Source organism: Saccopteryx leptura, chromosome 4, assembly GCF_036850995.1.
Source record: "Saccopteryx leptura isolate mSacLep1 chromosome 4, mSacLep1_pri_phased_curated, whole genome shotgun sequence".
Lineage (NCBI taxonomy): Eukaryota > Metazoa > Chordata > Mammalia > Chiroptera > Emballonuridae > Saccopteryx > Saccopteryx leptura.
The window spans coordinates 5,472,190-5,484,326 of record NC_089506.1 but is presented as its reverse complement, the minus strand read 5'-3'; the positions used below and the strand labels follow the sequence as shown (position 1 = coordinate 5,484,326).

The 12,137-nt window shown below is 52.3% G+C and overlaps 1 protein-coding gene across 1 annotated transcript; it reads right to left on the bottom strand.

Moving 5' to 3' along the window:
- Nucleotides 1-9,112: 9,112 nt before the first annotated feature.
- LOC136404029 (beta-defensin 107-like) lies at nucleotides 9,113-11,489 on the bottom strand. Its single transcript, XM_066383514.1, has 2 exons — nucleotides 11,420-11,489; nucleotides 9,113-9,668 (listed from the first exon to the last, which is right to left on the bottom strand). The coding sequence occupies exons 1-2, from the start codon at nucleotides 11,487-11,489 to the stop codon at nucleotides 9,526-9,528; spliced, it is 213 nt and encodes a 70-aa protein (XP_066239611.1). The 3' UTR covers nucleotides 9,113-9,525.
- Between the last annotated feature and the right edge of the window lie 648 nt (nucleotides 11,490-12,137).

Below are 12,137 nucleotides of genomic sequence, written 5' to 3'. Positions count from 1 at the left end.
GAGGGAATATGTTTCTGTCCCTTTAAGCCACCTTGCTCATGGTAATGTAACAGGGCCACCTGGTGGGAGTAATAAGCTGTCCTGGATAAGACGTCCTCTGTGACATCTAGTTTTCAAAAATGATTCATTCAAATGGAATCAGTTTTCCTGTTGATTCGATGGGAATCTCGGGTAAGATGCAAATGATACATACAAGCTTGAGCCGTAAGTAAGAAAAGGAGACTCAGGAAGTCCCAGGAACAGCAGTCACCCTGTAGAAATGTTGGTGTCTAACACGTTGCTCCTGTATTTACATCTGCAGTAACACACGCATGCGCGCGCGCGCGCGCACACACACACACACACACACACACACACAAGATTTGACTTGAATTAAATGCCAGCATCCATAAGCTCCCATTGAGCCCCTAGCATTATGGCAGCCAGCCTGGGCGGACCTTCTGCCCCGGGTTCTGCCCAAGCGGGTGGAAGTCCAGACACCTGGACCTGCACTCCACAGAGGAGGCTGCAGGAGGGAGCCTTGCGTGGTGCTCCCCGACCAGCAGGGGGCGGCACTGGCATGCGGAATTGTTTCACAAGCTTTTGCAGGACTTGGAAAATTCAGCCGTTGCCTGATCAGGCTGGCAGACATGGGCTGCCTTCTCCGTGCCTTGCGGGGCAGCACGACCGTTTTCTGGGCCGAGGAGAGGACAGTAAATACATAGAGAGCCTCAGACGGCCCAGAACAACAGTGCTGTGCCTCCCCTTTTGGCAATAGTGGGTCCCAGGCTTTGGGCTATGGTAGACAATTTGGAGCATTCTTAGGCAGCTGATAACGCGTTGCGTCTTCCAGCCTTTCCTGGGTGGCAAGAGCAGTCCCAGGCATCCGAGTGGGATTTAGAAAAAAAATTGGGGGGAAGGGGGTTCTCGTGTGTCCAGGAGGCCTCACTGGGTGCTCCGGGTCTGCACAGGATGCTGCTGATCCCCGGAGGGCACTCGGACGTCTTTCTACAGGCTCAGCACCCCCTGAAAACACTGTCCATCCATGGGGCTTCCTGCCAGCACGCTGGGTATGGGCTGCAGGAGGGGGTCAGGGAGCGAGTCCCAGCAGTGGGACCATGAGGTACTGGGCAGAGCCGCAGTCTCAGGGCTCTGGCAGGGCTCCAGCAAGGCATCAGCCACGGTCCAGGATGTCGGACCCTCCTGGGGAACAAGGAGACTGAATTCACGGTTACATAACACCGACCACCGAAATAATCCACAGTAAGGGATAGTAATAAAAATAAAGAGGAACAACAACAGCAAAGATAGGATGAAGACAATGACATTAACACGAATACTAACTAAGAGACTGGAGTACAACTCCACCCCCCAAGTATACAGCAAGTACCCAGGCCATCTGCAGAGGCCGTTTCTGACTCAGAGCCATAGTTGTTCACAAAGAAAATGATCCCACCAGGCAAAATCAGGCAGCCTGATGCAGCCGGAAAGCAGCCAGGTCAAGGGCTTGCGGGACCTTGGGAACTCCTGTGCACTGGCTGGCCTTCGTTTAAGTATCAAAGCTGTTGAAGCACAACCTCCTCTCTCTGCGAGACATGCAAGTGTCCTTTCTGGAGGACCTAGAAAATTCTGAGGTCACTGGTGTTGGCAGGCGGTGGCCCTCCCGGGCCTTCTAGTCATCTCCCGACTTTCCCGGAGTAAGGAGGGGACATTCACCATTTCCAGGGACCCGGGCTTGCCACAGACGCCCAATGGGGGTTCCCAGTCCTGAGCTGAGGTAGAAATTTCTAAGGAAAAAAACCGAAGGAGCTGCACCTCGGTCCCCTGCTAGACTTAGACAGCAGTTTGGTGACTCTGGTCATCCAGGGACAGGCTCCCTGTGTCTTCCAGCTGATCACAAGGGTTCTCTGGGGCTGGGAAGGGAATTGAAAATCTTATTATGGGCTCAGTCGGGTCACAGGGATCCTGGTTGTGTCTCTGTTTTTGGAAAAGTGGGTTCTCAGGTCCTGAGCTGAGGTAGAAAACTCTCCATCGTCTCCAGGAAGCCGGGAATGGTCCCGAGGTTCCCCAAGGCATTTAGAAAGGTTTGTGCTGGTTCTGGTCGACCAGGACTGCTTTGCAGCTGCCCAGCTGGCTGTGTGGAGACTGATTCTGGGATGGGTTCAGAGAGGGGCAATCAGGCACAACCCAGGAAATCCCTGCACTGAGGAGAGGGAGGGATTCTGCGCAGAGTCGAGGCTAGAGCACATAGCGCTGTGTGGAGAGAGAACTCACAGACTTGGGCACAGCGTCCACTGCCCCTGGCTCTCATGGTACATTATCCAAGAACCCTTCCCAGCCTAGCCCTTCCGTCTGCTAGGACAGGTCCAGGCTTCAGGGTATACCTTATAACGATTATGATTCTGTTCAGAGCTCTGCCTCACACTTCCTTTTCTATCCAACTTTATTTTTCCTTAGAGTTTATCCTTTTCCTGTTTGTAATATATCTAATTTTATAAGTACCTATTTCTAATTCGACCTTAAACTCTCTGCCCGCTGTCTGAATCTCCTCTTAGAAGTTCATCCTCATCAGGTACGTCTGTCCGTCTCGTCTTCTGGTAGAACTAGGCTCTGGAGGGTTCTGAATGTCACGCCTACAACTGCTACTGTCCATGCACGTGGCTGCCTGTCAGAGTGAGGTGCTGTGTCACCCTCAGCCTGGGGTGCACGTGGCTGCCTGTCAGAGTGAGACGCTGTGTCACCCTCAGCCTGGGGTGCACGTGGCTGCCTGTCAGAGTGAGGCATTGTGTCACCCTCAGCCTGGGGTGCACGTGGCTGCCTGTCAGAGTGAGGCGTTGTGTCACCTTCAGCCTGGGCATTCCCCTCGCGGTGCCCCCTGGAGCCCCCGTTCCTACATTGTACAGCTTCTTACTGCTGCTGTAACTGTTGTAAACTGTCTTCCAACCAGAGAAATATTTTAAATGTTTTTGTAAATTAATTTAGAGAGAGAGAGGACGGGAGAGAGAGAGAGAAAAAATAAAACACCAGTTTGTTCTTCCACTTATTTATGCATTCATTGATTGATTCTTGTATGTGCTTTGACTGGGGATCGAACCCACAACCTTGGCAGGTTGGGATGATGCTCTAACCAACTGATTTACCCAGCTGGGGCTTTTTGATAGCTTTGAAGTCCAGAAGTCCAGAATGAGTCCTCCGGGGCTGCTAACCTCAAGGCCATCAGCAGGGAAGAGCGCCCCCTGGTGCCCTACAGGATCATCTGTTTTCTCGCCTTCTCCAGGGTCTGAACTGCCTTCCTCTTCCTGCATCTTCAAATCCAGAAATGTGGCATCTCCTCCGTTCCTTTAAACTGTGTTTGTCCTACTTGATGGAAACACTTTCCTGTAGTTTCCACAACCAACCCTAGTTTCTTTGTCCTTTATAAACCCAATACCTTTTGCTGAGTAAAATGGGAGGCGGCTAAAATAGAGATTTCTTCAGAATCGTTTGCTTGAAGATGCATAGTCTCCTTCAGAGCAGAGACTGTGATCACTTATCTGTACGTCTGCAATACCTGACAGATAACAGGCTCCCCACGGCCACCGTCCCCACCCTTCTCGTTCTCCTCCCCTTTTGAATTACTGCCATTAATAATTAAGCCCCAGTGTTACCTCTCTGTCCACCACCTACTTTTCACTAAGCCCTGTGGCCCTGCCCCTCGGGAAAGCGAACAGGCAGTTTATCTCAGGTATGGAAATATTGCTCATTCCCCCTGGAACACATATGGCCAGAAGTTTTAGATATTGGCCTGTGCTCTTTAGTGTTTTCAGTCCTTTGCTCGGACACCAGCGGGAAGTCCGACCCAAGCTGCTGTTTGGGAAGGATGCTAGGAATACCTCCAGTCCTTGTCTGGACCTGGAATGTCAGGGGCGCTTCCTGTGGCAGCGTCAGCCTGAATCTCTCTGCGTGGGTTCTAGGTGAAAAGACAGGAGGCTAAAAGGCAGCGGGGAAAGCCAAGGGCTGAAGTAAAGCCATAGGGACAGAGTCAAGCGCTCAAGAGCAGGAGCGTTGGCTTTGTCTTCTTAGCTCAGAGGGGTCCCAACAAGCAGGCTCCTACCACTTGCATTGGAGTCCACAGAGCTTTGTCATGCCCCTCTCTGGCCAGGAGCTTAAAATCGCTCACTCTTGGAGAATGCACGCAGAGCAGTTTTGGAGATAAAGAACTATGAGGAAAATGGCCCACTTTTCATGACCCTGCTCCTGTGCAGTTTCAGTGGAGAAACGGAGAGGGTTCCAGACACCTGCAGAGCCTCTCACTGCATCGTGTCTAGGTCAGTGTTCACCTGGCCTCGTGTGTGGTCCACACCATCAGGAGAGATCATTCCGGGGGAGGTGACTTTGCCAGGGGGTCCCTCCTTGGTGTGTACAGGTCCTGGGAATGCTGTCTTGTGTGTAGGAGTCTCTCAAGCTCTCAGATTCTCTTAACGTACCAAGGCTGATATAAATATGTTCTTTGTTACCTGGGACTCGATTCAAAAAAGGATAAAATGGCAAAGGAGAGCGACAGTGGTTCTCTGGTGGGCGACGGTGTCCACAGAGACAGGAGGCAGAAGATGGCTTCATTTCAGTCAGCAGGTGGCTAGGGCCAGTGGAATGTCTTTGTTTGGATAATGAGGCCACTTTAACACCTTATTAAGCATGTCCAGGGGACAGCGGGGTCCCCCATGAGCAGGGGACAGTCTTCAAGAGAAGGCAGACAGGCTTTGTTCTTTAGGATGCTCTGTTCCCCAGAATAATGGGAAGCGGCAGCTTTGAATTAAAATAATTGTCAAATAGGAACAGAAGCTCCCGAGATATTGGCAATACAACAGACACATATCAACAACAATCCTTCAGTTGCAGTCTAGACGTATAAAGCGATCCAAGCTTCACCGAGGACAGGACGTTAGTCTGTGAGCTCTCTCCTGGTTCCAGTAACTCCAGTCAAAACCCGTCACCCCCACGCCAGTTCTGAATTCCCAGGTGTCCCACGAGGCTGTCAGGCTGGCCACACGGGAAGCCGGTTTGCTCTACGCCTGTCCGTCTTCCTCACGCACGTCTGAGCGTCTGTTCCTTGAGTTGAGTGAGAAGGAGAGCCATTTTGTTTGTCTTCTCTCAGCGTGTCCTTTTCCGACGGATAAGGGGAAGACAGGGCAGTATGATTGGACCCGAAAGGCCAGGTCACTGGTGTGAAATTCTAAATCTCCGTCTCTTCCCCTCATGGAGGGCTGGGTCACCACTGAGTCTCAGACGCCCTTCTGTTCAGGGATCGATAGCTCTCAAACATCATTGCGTGGGTTGATTTTAAAATTCAGATTCTTAGTTTTAAGGGTCCCCAATGGGAATGTGTTTAGAGTGGAGCTCAGAGCACGGATTTTTTAAAGAAATATTGTATTTAAGCATCATCGGTCTCGTTCTGGACACACGGACTTGGATTCTCTCCAAGGCTGTGTCCAGCTCTAGCGGTTTAGAGTCCGAAGTATTCTGATATATCTGAGTGTGAATCTCATTATTGGTTTGTATGATTGAACTACGGGCATGATGTGTGCGCAGGGGCAGTGTATGCATGTGGTCACGCACGCACACGTATGCAACATGAGAAGGTGGAACCATTCCTTACTCCTTGTAAGACCCAATCCCGACATTACATGTGAACCTTGTAGTGACGATAATGGCCGTGAGGCCCCGGTAGGTTAGCAGAGCAGGCAACGTTGGGGCTGACAGCGGTGAGGTCCTGAGGTAGGATATTACACCACAGTGTGTGAATGTAAATGAGCCATGCATGTGGATTAATGTGATGAGTCAATCGTGTGCTTTCTGAGGGGGTGTAAGCATTCCTGAGTAAGCCATTTTTAACCCGAGTGTCTCAGTAAAGGACAATCATATTTGTGAAGATTGAGATTGTTAAATGAAGATGAGTTTGAGAAAGATAGTGACACATTGCAATACAGGCAAGTTGCTTTTGAAGCGCCTTACAGAAATCTGCCGATAGAAGACCAGCCGCCTACTAACCTTCAGCGAGAAGTCAGGGTTGGAAGTTCGGGGGCTTTTTCAGACACAGAGACCACGCTGGTGTTTGAAAGAGAAGGGATTCCATACGACGCATTGGCCACCCTGGAACGGGAAGGCTGATAGGGCGCGCAGATGAAAACCGTACCGTACTGTCAGCACCTCGAGGTCTGGAGGAGCAGTTGGGGAGAGGCCCTGTTCGGAGGGGTGGCAGTTAGTGGCGTGCAGCTGGAGGCTGGACCTGTGAGTAGGGGACACAGCGCAGCTGGGGCTCAGACCTCTGAGCTGCGTGCACCCCAGGAGGGATGCTCAGCCCTGTCAGGAAGGAGGGCTCTGGGACCCGGGCTCAGACAAATGAGGAGGAGGCACCCTGCAGCCTGCAGCCTGTGCTCAGGCCCCGGGGAGGAGACGTGGACCAGCAGGCCCCGGGACAGTCAGGGAGCACAGCAAAGCCGATCACAGCCCAGCTGGCCCTCTGACGACCAAGGTGACAGAGCCTGGTGCGGCCGTTCCTTTGGGGGTGCTCGGGAGTCTGCCCAGACGCCGGAGAAGCTGGAGCCGGAGAAGCTGGAGGACGACCCGCAGTCCTGCCCCCCGGAGAGAGTTTGCAGCGAGGGGAGTGGGAGGAGGGAGCAGAGGGTCTGAGAATGAGGGAAGGACGAGAAGAAACACGACCTGGCGGTGACGGAGGGAGGGCGAAGTGGAGCAGGAGGCGGGTCCAGCGGAACCAGTTTCAGGAAGGACCCAGCGGCTGAGGGCTGCTCCCAGCATCCCCGGGGTCCGTCCCAGCGTCCACAGTGAGAGAACAGTGACTGACCGGTGTGGCTGCGAGCTCACTGGTCTCTTTATTAAGACGGCGACCAGAAGCATGATGCAGGCAGAGGACATCTCTCTAGGTCCTGAAGCAAACAGGGGTGTGAAAACACTGGGGACAGAACAGGCACGTGGCACTGAGGAGAGAAAGGGAGCCAAAGGAAGGGAGCAGCTTCCATACACTGAGAGTGTCGAAGGCAGCTGGTTCTTCACCCGAGTCCACGGACGAGGGGTTTCCGGGGGAGCCGCAGGGCCCGGGCCAGCTCCTCCACTTCCACACCCGGGGTCCCCCTGCGTGACGGCCAGGAGACACCGGGCCCCGTGCAGACAGACAGCAACCACGGGCGAGGGGTTTCCGGGGAAGCCGCAGGGCCCGGGCCAGCTCCTCCACTTCCACACCCGGGGTCCCCCTGCGTGACGGTCAGGAGACACCGGGCACCGTGCAGACAGACAGCAACCACAGGCGAGGGGTTTCCGGGGGAGCTGCAGGGCCTGGGCCCATTCCTCCACTTCCACACCCAGGGTCCCCCTGAGTGACGGTCAGGAGACACCGGGCACCGTGCAGACAGACAGCAACCACGGGCGAGGGGTTTCCGGGGAAGCCGCAGGGCCCGGGCCAGCTCCTCCACTTCCACACCCAGGGTCCCCCTGAGTGACGGTCAGGAGACACCGGGCCCCGTGCAGACAGACAGCAACCACGGACGGGGGTTTCCGGGGGAGCCGCAGGGCCCGGGCCAGCTCCTCCACTTCCACACCCGGGGTCCCCCTGCGTGACGGCCAGGAGACACCGGGCCCCGTGCAGACAGACAGCAACAGCGGGACACGGCTTCTTAAAAAGCACATTTTAATTTCTTATTCTAAAACCTTTCATGTGTTTTCTTGTTCCAGGAAATGGTGTTTTAGTTTCTTCTCTTGTACTGATGTCTCCATCGGAAGCAAGCTTCATTAAATAGGTAAGGAAATTCTCTAGCACAGAACTGAGGTGGGGGCTTCTCTTTCACTCTGAAGGGTGTGCTATCTGCCGTAGTGAAAATGGCCTGTGGCAGATATTTTGCTCTGCCTGAAAACTGAGCCCCAAACTTAGGCAAATCAGGGCAAAGCCAAACCTCAGTTTGCTGTTACCATTGCCCCACAGGGGCCAGTATCACAGGATCACGGTGGGGGCGGGGGGCTTTGGGGACAGTTTGATTTTCTGTTTTGTCTGTTTTGTTTTGCAGCTGGTTTCAGCTTCTACCTTGGAATGGACCCTTCTCGTCTCTCCATGTCCGGCACACTTTTTTATGGACAGGCTAAGGACACGGAGCAAAAAGCACACACCTGACTCTAGAACAGGGGTCCCCAACCTTTTCTGGACCACGGGCCGGTTTAATGTCAGAAAATATTTTCACAGACCGGCCTTTAGGGTGGGACGGCTAAATATCACGTGACTGAGACAAACGTCAAGAGCAGGGGTCCCCAAACTATGGCCCGCGGGCCGCATGCAGCCCCCTGAGGCCATTTATCCTGCCCCCACCACACTTCCAGAAGGGGCACCTCTTTCATTGGTGGTCAGTGAGAGGAGCATAGTTCCCATTGAAATATTGGTCAGTTTGTTGATTTAAATTTACTTGTTCTTTATTTAAAATACTGTATTTGTTCCTGTTCTGTTTTGTTTTTTTTTTTACTTTAAAATAAGATATGTGCAGTGTGCATAGGAATTTGTTCATAGTTTTTTTTATAGTCCGGCCCTCCAACGGTCTGAGGGACAGTGAACTGGCCCCCTGTGTAAAAAGTTTGGGGACCCCTGGTCAAGAGTGAGTCTTAGACAGATGTAACAGAGGGAATCTGGTCATTTTTAAAAAATAAAACATTGTTCAGACTTAAATATAAATAAAACGGAAATAATGTAAGTTATTTATTCTTTCTCTGCAGACTGGTACCAAATGGCCCACGGACTGGTACTGGTCCGTGGCCGGGGGGTTGGGGACCACTGCTCTAGAGCCAGTAAGCCAGTGACTGTGGGGTCTCCCTGAGCCCGGGTCTCCCCATCTGGGACGAGAGTGTGAGACGCAGTGGTCTTGGGGACCGTGCACTCTGACTAATCCGGACTGCAGGGGCCCAGAGGGAAGGGGCCCCTCCGTCCAGGGCCAGCTGGGGTTCTGACGTGGGCCGGTGTCGCTCTGGAGCCTGACCAGGCTCTAGATCAGACAGGGAACGGGGGGGGGGGCAATCGGAACACCTGCTGGGGACCATCGGAACACCTGCTGAAGGAAGGGAGGGTGCAGGACGTACTGTTGCTGAGGCAGTCGCCTCATTTCCTCAGATCACAGATATCAGACTCTCGGGAGAGACATCCCGGCTCACACAGGTGTTTGAAGCCAGGACGAGAACTTGACCGCTCAGTGCCAGGTCAGGTCAACATTTTCAACCTATCTGTCTAATCCCTTAACCCTCTAACTCCCTCTATCAATCGAATAGTCTGTAGGCCGTCCACCAGCGGCTGCGGGTTCACCGGCGAGCAGGATGAAGCCCCCCCACCCCCCAGACGCCCCCCCCAGACGCCCGCCACCCGGGAAGGGCAGTCCTCGCAGTGCTGGGAAGGGGACCGACCGCGTCCCGGAGTCCACGGCGTGGAGGTCGAGGAGGAGAGGCCCAGGGAGGCTCGCCGCCAGGAGCCCACGGCCACCGGAGCGTCTCTGCCTTCGTTGTTTTGTAGCTGCTGCTGACCGTTCAATTGTTTTGCCTCTTTCTGCAGCAGAACGGTGTCAGGTCAGCTCTGCAGCCGCCGAGCTTATCTTCAAAGGTAAGGCAGCTGGCTTCACAGCGGCCGTGCATCTTCTTACAGAGCAGCTGTCTGTGCACTCCCGCCCGGGCTAAGCGGAGAAAGCAACCGTTTTCAGTGACCCGGTAATTAATGGCGGCGAGACACATCCCAGCAGCCAGACCCCCGACGACGCAGCCGCTGGAGACAGACTGGACCCCTCCAGTTTGCAGATGACCCCTGAACGGCTGTGTCTGAGCTCAGACCCCTGCACCATCTCTGCAGTGTCCTGGCTGGACAGTCTCTTAGGAAAAACAGACACACAGAAAAAAAAAAGTTCCCTCTGTCCTACTCATTTCTAGGGTATAAGAACAGAATGGTTCTTTTCGGAAAGAAACAATATACTTTTAGTTTCAATAAACAAAACTTTCCAATAAATGCCTTTTTTTTTTTTCATATTTCCAAATTAATCATCTCTGGTATTTAGCAAAAAGTGGAGATGATATGGTATTTACGTTGTTGGCGGATCAAGGATGAACCATACGCACTGGTGTGTGGCTGTGGAGTTTCACAGTTTCGGGTCCAAAGATAAAAGGAACATGAGACGAGCCCCCTCTACAAAGAGGGTCCACAGAATAGCCCAGGGAGGCACATCGAGAGCGACAGAAGCAATGTGTGTTCATTCAGAACAAAGGGACTAAGTGGAAAAGAATGAGAATATTTCAGAGAGGAGTGATTGGAGAAAAGTGGTGATCACGTATTCTCAGAGGAGAAATAGTCGAAGACAGTGGAAGTTACCCTCTAAAAGAGGAATATTCATTCTTGGAAAGAACAACTTTGGGAGGGGAAGGGTGCGGGTTAGCTGTCCTATATATGAGAGATCATCATGTTGAAGAGGCATGAGGCTTGTTAATGTCCAAGTTAGGACTCGGACCAATGGAAAAAGAATTACAAAGACTCAGATTTCTACTCAGTGAAAGAGGGAAAATGGTTAAACAGTCCAAAGTTGACCTGGGACATTGTGAGTTATATAGATCATTGAAACGTATCAGGCATCTGAGCAGTCAGCTCACGAAACATGGATACGGTGTTTACACATTGAAGTGGGCAGATAGTAAGAACCATCATGATCACAATGAAAACAATAATACTAGCTAAGGATCAGAGCACAGAGGATACGTGTGGCACTGTTGAAGCAGTTGACATAAGCAGAGAGGTTCTTAAAACTGGCCCCAAACAGTTATTTTTCCCTCCCGACTTTTAGTTCTAGGAACCTCTGGGCCTGAGCCCGGCGTGTGGGTACTTATCTAATCAGTTCCTGGCGCTGGGTGTCTGTATGGACCAATGAGAGAAGTGAAAACAGGTGAGCTGTTTCTACGTAGTGTTTTGTTTGTTTGTTTGTTTACTTTTAGTATTCTTTACTTACCTGTAAGTGTTTCCTGTTAGAGCATCTTTAAAAGTGCATAAAATAGTCACACGTTTAGAATAGCAAATTGGAATTTAGCCGCTGAGATTGTCTCTCATTTTACAGCAATCCCTTTGGCAGACACTGAAGGTAGGGGTGGGGGGTGGGGAGGAGATGACAGAGAAGGAATGAGCTCTCGGTGGCAAGAAGTCGGAGCTCCTTGTGGAGCTTTTAGGGAAATTAACTAGATCCTGTCTGGTTGCGGATGGTCTGGGTCAGCCCGGTCCCATTATGTTGTCTGAGCTCAGGGAAGGATTCCCAGTAACTGGTTCATCTTGGGTCCTTTTTAAAACAGGGGGTGAGTCATGCATTTTTTCTAAAAGCTGAGCTTCCTTCTCAAAGGACAGAAGAGCCTGATCAGACTGCCCTCCTCTCATCTCTAAGGATTTCTCTCTTACCTGAGAAAGTCAGAGCAAGAAGAATGAGGGCAGCGGCCGTGAAGACAAAGATCCTCATGGCGCCCGGCATCGGTGGACGGAGGGTCAAGGAGGCGCTGGAGGCGGAACCCAGCTCTGTTCACAAGCAGTTGATTAAAATGAGTTTGACGGCTCCCAAAGGGCGAGGGGTCAACTTGGGTCTGTAACGGTCAGTGAGAATCAACTGTTCTGCACGCCCCATTAAATACCGTGTGGGCCGACGGGCCAGGTTTTACCTGCATCACATTTGTGGGGGAGGAAGGCAGAGCACCCTGCCTTCTCGCCTAGAATACTCTGGTCTGCCTCTCTGCCCAGGCGTCTTCTACTTTTTCTTCAAGCCCCACCCCAAGTACCACCGTCTCTGTAAGATCGATAGCCACCGGTCCTTTTCTCCTTATCTAATATGTCCCAGGTGACTTACTCTCTTACCAAACTTGCCGGGCAGTTACTAATCGGTGCCTGGAATAACCGTTGCTTAGAAATTGGCCAGTGCAGGGCGACAGACACCATCTCATGCTGTAGAGGAAGGGACCCTGCCCCTCTGTGCAGAGGACAGACACAACAGCAGGGTTGGCTGGGTGCCATTCAACACACACACACACACACACACACACACACACACACACACGCACACACACACACACGCACACACACTCCAGCAAAGACAAAGGAGCATTCTTTGGGCCTAAAGTAAGACAAG